We start from the raw sequence: 15,521 nt of genomic DNA, 5'->3' as shown, positions 1-15,521 counted from the left end.
TCCCACATCCTTGAAGGACCTGCTCCTCCCTCACGTTGGTCATGTGATGGTTCAAAGAACTACCAATCACAGTAACCAGTTCCCCTGGCTTTGGCTATCATAAATCCAGAGGTGGGTCAATCAGAATCCTTTCCTGAGATTTTTTAATATTGAGCTGGAAGAGAAAGATTCCAGCCTTTTGGGATGGAGCTATAAAGATGTGAATGAGAGGCTTCAAACATGGAGAAAAATCTGTTAGCAGGAGGGAAGCATGGAGCCAACAGAGAGCAAAGCATCTGAGCATCCAAGCTAAGGTCCAGACTTAAGGTGTCTGCACCTTGCTGTTAATATGAGTCAATGACTTCCCTGTTGTTTGTGGCTATTTTGAACTGGGTTTCTGAAAAGCACAGCTCAAGAAGCCTAACATAGTTACGGTCTGTACTTGCAATGCATTCTCAAATGCATCTTCCACTCCTCAGCATTCAGGCGGTTTTGATGAGGTGGGTTACCTCACATGGGAAATGTCTTTGTTCCTCCTCACAAGAAAGGCATAAAAATTCCTGAGCAAGAAGCACCTTACCCAGCATCCCTAACAAAAGATGATTTCTTTCCCTTTGTATCTCAGAAGCCAGTGGCGACCTGCCAACCACAAGATGTGATGACTGTTCTATTTCAAGCTACCAAAGCTTGTAAAATAGAGGCTGGCCACACCGGCTAGGCAACTGGCTAGGAAATTTTGGAAGAAGGGTCTCTTCTTGGCGGGCAGCCCTCCACTGCATCCCTCTACTGGCTGGCTCCCTGTGACAATTTGCCCTCAGCTCACCAAGAGGGTCCCTCAGCAGCCACACATGCTGGGTATATGGTGACATTCCCTAATCAAAACGGAGCTCTGAAAATCCTCTGTGAGAGAACATAGTGCAGTTGGGCCACCTGACTTTCATGAGACCTTTTAAAAAAAAGCCACCATATACAATTACTGAGGGGGTGGCACTTTGAAAGCTAAAAGCTTCCCCTCCTTTAACTCTGAAGAGCCACCCAGTGAACTCTGAACCATGAAGTCACAACAACAAGGAAAGGAGTCACTGGGTGGGAGTGGCACCCAGGACACTGGTCTCACCCTCTCCTTCCCCTTCCTGTTCCCTACCTCCCCCATTTCCTCTGCCTAGCTGGAGCTTGGCAGGTTATGGGCAGGCACTGCCTGGATGCCTAGTCTGCTCTGGGCTGAGGCGATTGGTCTATTTCAACCTGACGGAAGGCTCTTCCTATGTCCCTCAGTGTCAGCGTGCCCCAGGCTTGCAGGAGCTTGGCAGCTGTCTCCCCCAGGGCAGTGGAAAGCAGCGTATCCCCTGGTGGACTCAACAGTTTCTCATCACCAAAACAAAAACACAACAGTCCCGATTGCCATGGAGAGTTCAATCCTCTTGTCCTGGGATTGGCACTGACTGGAATTCCTAGGGTTCTAGCTGAGCTATCTCCTGTGAGGTCTAAATACAGCACATTTGATTTTATCCTAAACACACAGCCTGGACCAGTGCCCAGGGCTGATAGCCCCCAACGGCCAGCAGGGAAGTCAGCTGAGAAGCCTGGACTCCCAGCTGCCCATCTAGTGGTGGGCATTTCAGGAATGTCAGAGAAAGGTTGTGATAGGGAGCCTATGTTCGCCGATGCTGTCTGCGGCCAGATGAAGGGGGATGCAATCAGTGTGCAGGCTTAACTATGAGGGTGGTCCTAGGTAGAGAAATGCATCCTGGGGAAGGGAGTGGCAGGTGGAGAAGGCAGGGCAATCAGGAGGAAGAGAAAGAGACAGGGAGGAAGAGGCAGTAAGGACCTCTGTCTATTTCTTAGCCAATTAATTAAAAACCAGGGGATCTTTCTTAAATGTTCACTCCCAGGGGAACACAACTCTCTAACTGTGCCTCTCCCAGAGATTTAGGGCTTCAGCCCTAGGATCAGATAGACCAAGGTTGCCCTCTAGTTGTGTGGCCTTGGGAACTACTGACTTCTCAAACGTCTCTAAAATGGCCCAAAGAACTCCTGCAGCTGTTCACTGAAATCATGGACATACAGTACCTTGTACCCGGAAGCTGCTCAATAAATAGCAGCTACGAGAAGTAGTAGTACTAGCAGCAGGCATAGTAGAAGCAGGGGTGCTATCAAGCATGGGCTTCCCTCCCTCAGCCTTGCCTCTGGCTTCCCTCCCTTGGAGAGGGCATGAGAAGAGGGAACCTCCCAGCCAGGAAAAGCTGATGCGTACAGACAAAGGAACCCCTCACCAAAGCAGACCAAGGCAACATTCACACCCACACCTACTAAGAACCTCAGGGTGGCAAAATGGCGACAGCTTCCTAACCTCCCACATGTCAAACCCACACGCCCTGCAAAGGTAGGACTCTGGGGGTTTCTCCTTACCCTGGTGTTCGTGCACGACTTCCCTCGCTTATACTCCTTGTGGGAACCACGCTTATCCAGTTTGTACCACAGGGCTTTGGCTTTCCAGGTGGTCACCTTAGACTTGAGCTTGGAATAAAAGTTTCTGTGGTCCAGAGGGTCTAGGTCCAGCTGTCGTGTGAGGATGTTGAAGGCCTGGAGGGTACCTTTGCACGTGGACGCCTGGACAAAGTTCTCAAAAACCTGCCCCGCCTGGGCCTGCTTCTCGTCCTCGTTCTCCCCCATGGTTCAGGAGTCGTGCGCAGCAGCGGCGTGGCGAGGACAGAGGCGAACAGCATGAAGTACCTGGAGAAACGTCACACCTGCGAAAGTAGGGGGAGGCAGAGGTCAGCTTTGGACAATGAGGGTAGGGTGGGGGACGGGTGCTGAGAAGTAAAAACATAATTTCTTTAAGACACTCAAATGCTACCCATAATACTTAGTGTTCAATCCTAAACAGAAATGTTTATAAAAGATACAGAATTGTGCCTTTCGGCCTGTCAATGTGGTGTTGCAGGTAATCTCTCCCCTATACCCCGCTCCTCTCGCTGGCTGGAAAGTGCCACAGACTGCACAAGGCTATGCCTTGGCTAATGCCAACAGTACTGGTCAATCTTGCTCTGAGCCAGATGGTTCTGCAAATAGTGATTAGGAGAAAAGAAATAACCCAGAAAAGTATGCTAGATCTAGCACCACTGAAAGTCTATCACTCTTGGTGCTGCAAATCGGTTGGCTGATATGAATATAACCCAGCCACACACACGAATGCCCTGACAGAAAACAATCCAGAAAACGTCTCTCTAGAGTCCATGACCACCCACCTCTCCCTAGACATCCAGCTTCAAAGTCTTTCTTCATTAGTTACCAGAGAGCAAGGCTCTCCCCTATACACATGACAATGGTCTCTTCTCAAAACTTCTGCTCCTGGTAGGAAGCACATCATCCACCTCAGTCAGACACACAGACAGACAGAGACACGTGGACCTCCTCCTCCCCATGTGCAAAGGGGGCCTGTGCTTTGTAAGGCCGGGCTGTGAGCTATTTGGAACAAGTGCTTCAGCTGATGGAAGGGAAAAATGCGATGGGTGCTCATTCACAACCCAAAAATAGCTTGCCTGGGCTTTGGCCATGGTCCTTTCTGCACCATTCTAACCTCAGACATTTCTTAGGAAAGTCATTTAAGTTTCAAAGGAACAAAAATAAAGTAGAGCTGATTTTCCAAAGCACTAGCTGTTTTTCCAGAATCCAAAGTTGGTGCAAGAAGACAAATGTGGAGGAGCCGGGGCTGACCCAGCTGTCAGGAGGGCCGTAGGGGTCTCTGAGCAAGAGGGCACAGCAGACCCAGCGACATGGCCTGGCAAGGGGCGGTGAGCAACACGCAGAGCACAGACCTCACGGCAGCTCTGCGCTCCCCAGATAGGGAGGTTCATCGTGGACACGTTCTAATTGTGGGATGGTTTTATAGTACCACAAGCAGAGAATGGTGTTTATCTTCCTCCTTAATCTCTTATTCACTCAATTATTGGTGAGGTAGCAAGGGTCGAGCACCACTCAAGGGGCTGGGAATATGTGGGCTCAGGCCCTGCCTACAGGGGAAGACAAGTTACAAGACAACAGGCGAGCACCTGCGGAAATGAACTGAGGGCATGGAAGCCCAGAGCAGACGGCCTCCGGCAGAGCCTCGAGGAGGCCAGAGGGGACGTAAGAGGAAAGTGTCAAGAGAGCTTCAATTTTAGGAACGGGAGGTATTTTACCAGAAGACTGGAGAGTGGACATTCCAGGCAATGGAAATGCCTCATGGGGGTGTGAGTGTGGACAGAGTGGGACAGTGATGACATGACAGCAAGTCCAAGGTTCAGGATTCCTGAGGAGTTGTGATGGGGATGTCCAGTGCACGTGGTGGCGGGTGTCCCCTCCAGGACAAGGAAGGGTCCTGGCCTCTCCAGTGGGCTGTGAGGAGCAGGAGCCAGAGCAGCTGGAGGAAACAGCGCTGGGACGATGAGGGGCCGGCGGTGGACTGGAGGAGGAGGCTGGAGGACAGAATGCAACTAAGGGGCTGTCCAGGCAGCAACGAGAGGAGCTGGGAGAGAAGGAGGAAGAACAGCCCATGAAAGGAGTACCGAAGTTCACTGGGCAACACCTGCCAGGAGGAGCCTGCTGGGCAGGTGAGGTCTCAGACACTGGAGGCCCAGACTTGCAAGTGAGGGGATCCCAGCAACTCTGTAGAACCCTACCCGCCCTTCCCTCTTTCCCCGAGAGCTTCCGAGGTGCCTGGCACGGTGCTTGTCTGAAGGGAGACTAGCACTCATTCCCTGCTCAGGCCTGGCCAGCTCCCCTGCCCCAGCCAGGCTGGGTCTTCCATGAGGCCTTACCCAGTGACCCTGGTCTATGACACTCAACTTCAGCAGACTGGGCAAGCGGGCTCTGTGCCCTGCCTGGCGAGACGAGCGTGGATTCCTTCACAGATGCTCTCCGGGCTCTGTGAGCGTCCACTCTGCTCACTTGGGCATGACTCACATGAACACTGCCTCTTCCTGCGTCTCCACTTTCCCCATGTACAACACTTGCCACCCAGAGAGCATAAACAGAAGGCGGGACTCATTTGCTTTGCAGAGCGTATTAACATCCTCAGTCTTTATCTATCTTTGGAACCACTTCTGTGCCCAGCATTGAACAAAGGCTGCAGTGGCAGGCTGACAAGGCGATATGAACTCGCCTGCTACCCTGGAGTCTTTTCTGAGGACAGGCAGGCAGTACAGAGAAAACTGTAGGGCTTCTGAGCTATCGCCTCACACAAGCCACTTCTGATTCTCAGTTTCCCCTACTGTAACAGACAAATAATCATCTCATCCTTGCAGGGTTGCTGTGAAGGGCAAGAAACGTGGATGATGGCAGAGCCAGGCCCTGGGAGGCACTCAGTAAGTGTGGTAACACACGCTGCATCCACCACAGGAGGCAGATTTGTACCTGGGGAAATGCGCCAGGTTAGAAAATGGGTTTGTAAATCAGTTCTCCAAGTGGCCAACTACTTCTTGTCTAAAATTATAAACAGTTTAGAGGCACCAAGTCAGATAATAATTTACAAACTGGAAGAAGCTGTCTCCTCCGCACCCCTATAGCCACCCCTCCTCCCCCAGAAGATGAAGGAACAACTTCGTCATCAGGCTCCAGTGGAGAAAGAGCTAAAGGCGGTGCTAAGGGCTGGATAGGCGTGGGCGCTCCAGAAACCAGCCCTTATCTAGAGTGAGATAAGAGGAGGTGGAGGGAGATGGCTCCAGGAGAAGATAAGTAGCCCAGCTGCCCATACCAGGCTCAGACTTGCCACCCTAGATCTAAACAGCCCAGTCTCACCCTTTATAATTGGGTTTCCAAGTTAAGTCAAAGACCTTAAACATGACTCTAACACCCATGGCGGGTAGCTTTCCTCACGGGATAGCATCAGAATATTTAGAGTCAGGGCAACCTGAGTGTGACTTTGGTCTCAAGCACTTGCTAGCTGTGTGGCCCTAGGCAAGTTATCTCATCCTTCTTGGCCTCAGTTTTCTCATCTGTGAAATAGGGATAATACATAATTCCCTCAGTATCCATGGGAGATTGGTTTCAGGGTCCCATGTAGATACCAAAATCCATAGATGCCCAAGTCCCTTATATAAAATGATGTAGTGTTTGCATATAACTTACACACATTCTCTGGTATACTTTAAATCATCTCTAGATTACTTATAATACCTAATACGATATAAGTGCTATGTAAATAGTTGTTACATCACATGTTTAGGAAATAATGACTGTACGTATTCAGTACAGATGAAATCATTTTCTTTTTTCCTGAATATTTTCAACCCACAGTTGGTTGTATCTGTGATGTGAGACCGAAGGCTATGGAGGGCCGCCTGTTCTCCCCACTCGCAGGGCTCTAAGGAATCGGTGAGATCACGTATGCAGTAACCAATACTCATTTGATTCGTCAAATGGCCCAGACATCATCACATCAAAAAAGAAGGGCAAAAGAAACATCATTCATGACTACTGAGACTAGCTTTCTGGAAGGAGTTATATACAGGTTGAGTATCCCTTATCCAAAATGCTTGGGACCAGAAGTGTTTCAGATTTCTATTTTCTTTCTTTCTTTATAGAATATGTCCATTATACTTATTTGGTTGAGTATCCCAAATCCCAAAAATCCAAAATCGGAAAAATCCAATTAACACTTCCTTAGAGTGTCATGTCAGCACTCAAAAAGCTTTATATTTTGGAGCATTGCAGATTTCAGTTTAGGTGTATTCAACACATATACTTTTTTTTTTTTTTTTTTTTTTTGAGATGGAGTCTCACACTGTCACCCAGGCTGGAGTGCAGTGGCGTGATCTTGGCTCACTGCTACCTCTGCCTCCTGAGTTCAAGCGATTCTTCTGTCTCAGCCTCCCGAGCAGCTGGGACTACCACCACATCTGGCTACTTTTTGTATTTTTAGTAGAGACAGGGTTTTACCATGTTGGCCAGGCTGGTCTCGAAGTCCTGACCTCGTGATCTGTCTGCCTCAGCCTCCCAAAGTGCTGGGATTACAGGCATGAGCCACTGTGCCCAGCCTCAACCTAAATACTTTAGAGGACAAGGGCCTTCCACTTAGAAGATCTGAGTTCAAACTCACCTCCTCTCTGTGTAGACTTGGACAAATCATTTATCTTTTGGATTTTAGTTTCCCATTTATAACTAGCAAACCTCAAAGAAAGTAGTGGTAATGAACTGAAAACACACAAGATTCAGGATAGTGTTGGAAATGAACTGGGAAGGGCTGACCTAGCACTCAGAAGGACTCAATGAGTCTGAGCTTCAAGCCTTTTCTCTAGAGAACTGGGGTGCAAAGCCTTTGGTGGCTATCCTTCCCCTCACCCCAAAAGAAGGTAGCCAGGATTTCTTTTTCAGCCAGAGGATCCTGGGTAACCAGCTCTTATTAAAGTTTTCCTTATTAACCACCGCCCAGCTGTTGCCCTTTTGAAGTTTGATATGCAATAGAAATAAAACCAACTAACCAGAAATATGAAGGTTTCTGTATTTTCTGGGAAGAAACAAGATGTGTTGCTTTAAGTTTCCAAGAATAGACTTGAAGCAATTTGGTTTTTGCCAAGTGGAGTCTCTTATTTGTGGTTCGTCTGCTCCCCTGCCTATGTGACTTCATGAGTCACAAAGCAATTTCCTTTTTCTGCCTCTAGCTGCTAAAAATTAAAATTAAAGGCCCTGGGTTGCAGGCAATAGCACTGGTAATGGGCTAAGCCCACAAAATCTGAGAGTCAAGCTCCAGGTTTATGCAGAGTCCCTGAGTACCTCTCCAAATGAGAGGAGGAGCCTCCCCATCTGGAGCTGCAGGTCCCTCACATTTAGGACGCCCATGCCTCCTGCTTTCCCTGAGCCTCTTCTCCCAAACGGCCTATCGGAGAGTGCAACCAGGCTTTTGATAAATGGTGAAGTTCATACAAACTTAAGGAGAGATGGGGGTGGACACTAGGTAGAATCTTTCCACAAAGCAGCAGTTTGGCCCAAGAGAAAAGCTCATCCTTTAACCCACCCTAGAGGCTCGCAGACAAAATTTGTTTCAAGGTCAATGGAATCTAAAAACAAAACCCTCTTGCCATTTATACTGCCAAGCTGCCCTGCTGAAACTTACCCTCTCCCAGCTCTACGTCACTAAGGAGCCCTGGAGCAAGGCCCTGTTTCCTTGGCAATGAAGTGGGGTGTTCACCCCACACTCGCAGGGTGCACAGGAGTCTCACACACAGAAGACCCTCAGTTATGACTATCTGAATCCAACACCTGAGCTGAGGCAGGAGCCAGCCAGGCACTCAGCAGTACCTTCCGCACCTGGTGCATCCCCACAGAGCCCACCATGGGCAGGAACACCTGGCTCCCAGGTGGGGCCTATGAACCCCATGTTCCCACCTGGCCCAGGTAGGTCTGGATTTCCACCTACCAGAACACTAGGCACCTAATTTGACCAAAAAGAGCACTTCCAGGGTTGGGAAGGGACTGAGAGGGCCACCTTGTTTTCCTGGTAATCTCCTTCCAGCCAGGTGTCCCCAGCCTTGCCTTGGTCACTTCCGCAAATAGAGGAGGGTTTACTGCCTCCTTAGGGCCACCTGCTCCACCTGCCTCCTCTGGAAGACAAGGGTGTCTGAAGCCTCAGTGAGATAATTCTTCTTAGTCATTCCCTGTAGAGATAAGTTCCTCTTCTCCAAAGCTTTCTCTACTGCTACTGGGTGTTAACTTGAGATTACCTCCAGGAAGGCCAAGCCCCTTTCCATGCACAGTGAAGGCACACGTGCAGAGTCTTCCTACACACGATGTCTGGAACCCCTACTAGGAAAGGCCAATGAAAGAGCACCCAAGGGACTCACTATGAAGCTCAACCAGGAGGTGGCAAGGGCCTAGACCTTCCCTCATTTGCCACACAGCCCCAGGGTGAGTGCTGGGAAGACACCCCAGGTGCACTGCAAGCCCTGGCCGTCTATGCCCGCTCCTTCACTGAGAACGCAAGTTCATTTGGCTCTTGCCCTTCTGGCCACACCCCTCCTCCCCAGTCTTTTTCAGTGGTGAGTGGACTTCACTGGTCTAGCTTGAAGGGGCCTCATACATTCCCTGGCCTTCCTCACCTCATCCATTGCTTTTTTTTTTTTTTTTGAGATGGAGTCTCGCTCTTGTTGCCCAGGCTGAAGTGCAGTGGCGCAGTCTCAGCTCACCGCAACCTCTGCCTCCCACGTTCCAGCAAATCTCCTGCCTCAGCCTCCTGAGTAGCAGGGATCACAGGCACGTGCCACCATGCCTGGCTAATTTTGTATTTTTATGAGTGATGGAGTTTCATTATGTTGGCTAGGCTAGTCTCAAACTCCTGACCTCAGGTGATCTACCCGCCTCAGCCTCCCTTAGTGCTGGGACTACAGGCGCGAACCACTGTGCCTGGCACATTCATTGCGTCTTATAGCCATTCAACAGCACCAGGCCCTGGGAGGTCCCAGTGAGGCAGTGCCCATCCTCCAGGCCTCCCCCGCTGGTGTCAAGAGACACCTGTATGCTGCCCAGTCACAGTGCTTGCAATGGCAGAAGGAAGCCAATGTCATCAGGGGCCCATCACCAACCAGGCGCTCTCACCAGTGTTAACCTAAAGAATCCTCGAAGCAGGTCTATGTGGATGCGGGGGAGGTATGACTTTTTTCTTTTTTATTCTGTGAAAAGCAAAGTCCTTAAAAAAAGAGAAAGAAGTCATTGCAGAACTTGCCTATCTTCCTTTTCTGTAATGCAACTATGTTTTCTATGTGTGATTATTTTATGTATGTATATGTGTGTGCATATGTGCATGTGTCTATTTGTACATATGGATGAATGTGTGTGTATGTGTATGTGTACGTGTGTGCCTGTGTGTATATGTTTGCAGGGGTGTACATGTGCACACGTGTGTGCATATGTGTGTATATATGTACATGTGTTTGTGTATATGTATGTGCACATATGTATGTGTATTCACGTGTGCATATACAGGACATGTGCATATATGCATATGTGTATGTATATGTGCATTTATTTGCATGTGTGTATATGTACATGTATATGTGTGGTGTGTGTGCATATATATCATATGCATATACATTTTAAAAATTTTCCACGAGGATTTCTAGCCAGCACTCTACATCTTCACCTGTACCACTAAGTCTCTCTTCAAGGACCTTCTAAAACAGGTGAAGCCTTTGAGGTGGAAAGAACTCTGGCCTAGGCATGAGGAGACCTGGGTTCAAACCCAGCCCACCCCTTACACCACCCACATGAGGACACTGACAGCTGGCACTCACGGCGTTTCAGGCCTTTACCACCCTGTCTCGTTTCATCAGCCTTGAAAGAAGACAGCTTTACAGAGGTAAGTAAATGCCTCCATACCATGCAGGTAGCTAGTGGGGATGCCGTGAAAGGAGCCCAGGTCATCTCACTTTGAAATCCATGCTCCCAGCCCCAGTCCATAGGAGCCACATATACAGACACAGTTTGGTGTTCCTTTTCTGAAGCCGCTGTGTAAGTTATATCAGTTTACTTCTGTTGGCTCTCAAGTTCTGGGCTTGGAGAGTCTACGAGTATCAAATAAGGCATGGTCTTACAAGTCATGGTACAACCAAACAAGTTATCAGGCAATCCTTTAAAACTAATATTTATGAAGACATTCAATCCATGGGAAAATGCTTATGCCATAACACCGAGTGAAAAGAGCAGGGTATGAATCCAGGAAGTCAATATAATTTCAGGCTCCATAAAATAATGTCTGTAGCAGAAGAGGAATAAGCCAAATGTGAACAGTGGTGATGTGTATGCAGGATCACATTTCAGAGAGCTGTGATTATACTTTTACTCTATACTTTTCTGTATTTCCCAAAGTTTCTACCAGGAGCATGCATAACTTTTACAACCCCTCTTATATACACATCCCAAGGCCAGGAGTCTTCTCTCCCTGACTGTCAGTCTCAACAACAGGAGGCGGGCTTCCTGTATCTTATCTTCTCCAGGCCTAACAAGTGCTCAGGGCTCCGTGGAACTCAGCTCTGGGCCCTGTGTGCCTACACAGCACTAGCAATGTGATCTTTCTCCGGAACAGAAAGGGTCATCCTGCATGAAGCCCTGACATGGTGCTAATTTAAGGAATTGCCTTAAATGTTAACAGGTCAGGGACTCGTCCCTCAAGGCTGCGTTCCTGCCAGCAGCTCCACTCCATACAGCACGGGGCCCTTGCGTCCAGTGCAGCAGGTGTCTTCCAGAGTCCACACTCTCCCACCCACATTCCAGAAAGAATGGGGAAGGCATTGCCTCTGACCCAAATCTCAGCTGTGCCTGCAGAATCCCCAGCTGGTGAAGCCCTCAAGAAGGAAACCTGTGTAGCTGGCTGACAAAATAACATACAACTTCTCCACACGCAGAGCTCATCTTACCACCAAAAGCGTCGCAGACGGTTCTGCGTGTGCCCTCAATCATCTTGATCCCACATTGGATGCCCAGGAAAACTGTGAACTCTAAATTCCAACTTCTAGGAGGCCAGCCTGTCTCAAAACTAACAGTCAGCGGTGCCCACGATAAGCAAATTCATAAAGACAGAAAGTAGAATGGTGGTTACCGGGGCCCTGGGAAAGCGGGGAATGGAGAGTTATTATTAAATAAGTGCAGATTTTCCGTTTATTCTGTGGAAGGATGGTGATGGCTGCGTAACAACATAATGTACTTAACACCATGAAATCTTACAATTAAAAATAGTTAAAATGGGCCAGGCACAGTGGTTCATCCCTGTAATTCCTGCCCTTTGGGAGGCCGAGGTGGGAGGATTGCTTGAGTCCAAGAGTACAAGACCAGCCTGGGCAACACAGTGAGACTTTGTCTCGACAAAAAACAAACAAAAATTAGCCGGGTGTGGTGGGGCGTGTCTGTGCTCCTAGCTACTTGGCGAGGGGGGTGGGGCTGAGCTGGGAGGATTGCTTGGACCTAGGAGGTCCAGGCTGCAGTAAGCCATGATCGTGCCACTGCATTCCAGCCTGGGTGACAGAACAAGAGCCTGCCTCAAACCAAACAAAATAAAACAAACAAACAAAAAAAAGAGATTAAAATAGCAAATTTTATGTAAATTTCACCACAAAAACAATAATAAAATGCAAACAAAGAAAACCCCACCACTACCACCATCACCTCCTCCTTTAGTGGGAGCTGCCCAAAGCCAGGGAATAGAATCTGTGGTCTAATTAACAATCTTGCTAACTTTCCGAAATACTTTTGAGTTAAAATATAATAAACAAAATAAATCATTAGGTCAATGAAAGACATTTGCTGATTTTTGTTGGTTCAATGAAATGATTTTTATCTTTTTTAAAAAATCGTCTAGGCTTCTCTCATTCTTTCCAAATCTCATTTGACCCCCGGAAGCCCACCAAAGCTCAGCCTTGCCAAGTTCCCCATTTTTATCTCGTATTCTGCCTTCCCCAGGCTCTCCTCACGGGCACACTCCTCCCCCACCACTCTGCACCTGCAAAATATTCTTCAACACCCCAGGGAAGGGTGGGCATCAGCTCCCTGGTCTTAGCTCTCAGGGCCTACCATGTGTCGCCCTACCCAGGGAGAACACTCAGCCCCTGTGTTCCCACTATTCCTGTAGAGTGGTGGTGCCCTAAATAAGCATACCCTTGTTGCTCCCACGCAAAGTAGACGCAGCCACAGGCACACAAGCACTACTGTCTTGCACACCATTATCAGGGAATCAGGGGTGTAGTATCTGGTCTAGATCTCTGATTCTTTATATTCTTTTTTTCTGATGGAGTCTCACTCTGTTGCCAAAGCTAAAGAGCAGTGGCTCAATCTCAGCTCACTGCAGCCTCTACCTCCTGGGTTTAAGAGATTCTCCTGCCTCAGCCTCCCAAGTAGCTGGGATTATAGGCCCCTGCCACCGAGCCTGCCTAATTTTTTTTTTTCTATATTTTTAGTAGAGATAGGGTTTCACTATGTTTGCCAGGCTGGTCTCAAACTCCTGACCTCAAGTGATCCACCTACCTCCGCCTCCCAAAGTGCTGGGATTACAGGCATGAGCCACCATGCCCGGCTAAGACCTTTGATCCCTAACACTCTCCTACCCTTCTTTCAACAAACTTCAAAATGCTAGGATCTATAGAGCAACTGAGAACAGTAACTAATCCACCAGTGAAAGCTCTGCTGAGCAGTGCCTTTGGAGCCGTGGTGGGTGCGGTGGAGATGGGCGAGCTCACCGCCAGCCGGACTGCTCCTTCCTCCTGGGCCCCTGCTTATTACGGCTGTGAGTCCAGGGGAGCAGGTTCTAGGTCATGGGATATGAGCAGGAGTGGCACATGCCACTTCTAAGATCAACGCATTAAGAACCCCCGATGGTAATTTTGTGCCTTTTCTACTTCTGCCAGGGCACAACGGCCTTGGAAACCGTGTGTTGAAGGTGGTGAGCCACAAGAAGGAAGGCACCCAGCCCCCTGGATGCCTGCATGGGGGAAAACCCTCTGAGACCAGAACACATGTTCTGGACTTTACATATATGAGCCATAAATGTGCAGTATGTGAAGTCACTGAGAACTGGGAACCTATCTCTTAGGCAGGAAGAATCACCCTAGCTAATACAGTAGGTGTTAGTGGTAGGTATGTCAATTGCCTGGATCAGAAGGCATTCCTTCCCAATGTGAAGGCCAACCACATGGGAATGAAGATGTCTCTGACCCCGCTGTTGCAGGCCAACTTCCAATAACAACCAGGTCTGTCATTTTACATCTTAACTTTCTATCAGTGCTTCAATGTCCTTTAAAAGTTGCCTGATTCCCAGAAATAAGCCTGCCCACCACTCTATGTAGGCACTCATGCATCTACACCCTATCTTGAAAAAGACATCCTTTCCCTATTTGCAAATAGCATAAGACAGGAGACTAGAACAGATAAGCTAGTTCATTTCCTTGGTTTTAGAAACACTCCCAGGCACTCAGCTCTTGAGTCCCTGGAAGCCGATGTGATGTGGTAGAAAGAACACGGGCTTCTGAGTCACTAAGTGCTCCTTTGAGCAAGTCGTAAGAACATACAGTTCCTGTGAAAATTAAATGAAGGGGCCTCTCACAGCACCAGGCCCACAGATGAGCTCAGAAGGTGTCAGTTCCCAGGAAATGACGTCGGGGTAACTCCCACCTCCTCAAGCTCTAGGTAGCCCAAGCCAAACCAAGGCAGAAACTGACACATTTTCACAGAAAAGGTGAGGGTAGCTCATCCTCACCTTAACCAACTCTCTGCTATGGGAGAACAACTAAAAACAGATTTTCCGCCGAGTCTCTGCCCAGCACCCTCTCAAAGGCACTCTCCAGGGGAACCATTGTATCTGAATGGCACTGGGTCTCCTGACTTGCTGAAATTAGGCCTTTGGGACTTGATGCCAGTACAATAATTAGTCTGGAGGATACAGAGGGATGCTGGGGAAGACACATGGAAGTCACAGCCAAGTGAACTTGAGAAGTATTTCTCGACGCCCGCTCACTATGTGCATGGCACCGTACCTGGAGTCCAGGATGACCGCAGAGCCGCCCCACCCAGAGCAGCTCGCAACCCAGCTAGATTGGGCGGAGTCTATCCCCAAAGATCCCTTATTTTGTGTGTGCACTTTTTGTTTTGCTTTGTTTTTTCAGACACGATCTCACTCTGTTACCCGGGTTGGAGTGCAGTGGTGTGATCACGGCTCACTGCAGCCTTGACCTCCTGGGCCAACCCCCCCACCCCGTTTGGAAGAACTGTACCATTTAACCTCATTTTTCTCAACCCCCAAATGCTCACTGCTCAACAATATTTATTTTTTTTCTGATTTGTGAATTTATCAACATGAAGCATTCCCCAAAATGCACATAAATCCAACCAGTTAGATCTGTATTTGCACTTTTTTTTTCTTTGAGACAGATTCTTGCTCTATTGCCCAGGCTGGAGTGCAGTGGCATGATCTCAGCTCACTGCAACCTCCACCTCCCGGGTTCAAGGGATTCTCCTGCCTCAGCCTCCTGAGTAGCTGGGACCACAGGCACGTGCCACCAAGCCCAGCTAATTTGTGTATTTTTAGTAGAGACAGGGTTTCACCAGTCAGCCAGGATGGTCATGATCTGCCCACCTTAGCCTCCCAAAGTGCTGGGATTACAGGCATGAGCCACTGTGCCCAGGCCTATATTTACTTTTACGGGAGAAAACAAACAGCACTCTTCCTCCTTCCCCTCACAGCCTCGGTTTCCAAGTGAATGGTCTAGCCTTGCAGTGTGCACTTCCTCACCTCCCACTCATCCATCAATCCACCACAATCTGGTCTCTCGCCACACACAGGCCACGCCATGCATCAGGCCAACGTCACCACCAACTGCTGCTAAATGCAGCTGCCACTTATGGGGCCTTATCTTGCTGTGGTCTCTTCCCATTTCAGTCTTTTGCAGACCCCTCTCTCCCCGGCCCTGAAAGCAAAGGTTCTGGTCTTCACTCTCATGGACAGCAAACTCCTACAGTTCAACGGCTGTCTATGTCCTCATGACTCACCAGGCTGTGCCTGCACCATGCAGCTCCCTGCAGCATTT

General features: G+C 48.8%; 1 protein-coding gene across 11 annotated transcripts in view; it reads right to left on the bottom strand.

Moving 5' to 3' along the window:
• Positions 1 to 15,521, bottom strand: part of MICAL2 (microtubule associated monooxygenase, calponin and LIM domain containing 2) — a 252,739-nt gene that overhangs the window by 199,059 nt on the left and 38,159 nt on the right. For all 11 annotated transcript variants that reach the window (XM_074401099.1, XM_039470504.2, XM_039470509.2 and 8 more), the window contains one exon: positions 2,389 to 2,729. In XM_074401099.1, coding sequence (XP_074257200.1) covers positions 2,389 to 2,652 — 264 coding nt within the window. In that variant the 5' untranslated portion in view covers positions 2,653 to 2,729. The remainder of the gene's footprint in view (positions 1 to 2,388; positions 2,730 to 15,521) is intronic.

Source organism: Saimiri boliviensis, chromosome 6, assembly GCF_048565385.1.
Source record: "Saimiri boliviensis isolate mSaiBol1 chromosome 6, mSaiBol1.pri, whole genome shotgun sequence".
NCBI classification, from domain to species: domain Eukaryota; kingdom Metazoa; phylum Chordata; class Mammalia; order Primates; family Cebidae; genus Saimiri; species Saimiri boliviensis.
Note: the sequence above shows the minus strand (reverse complement) of the source record. Positions and strands in the feature narration are given on the sequence as shown.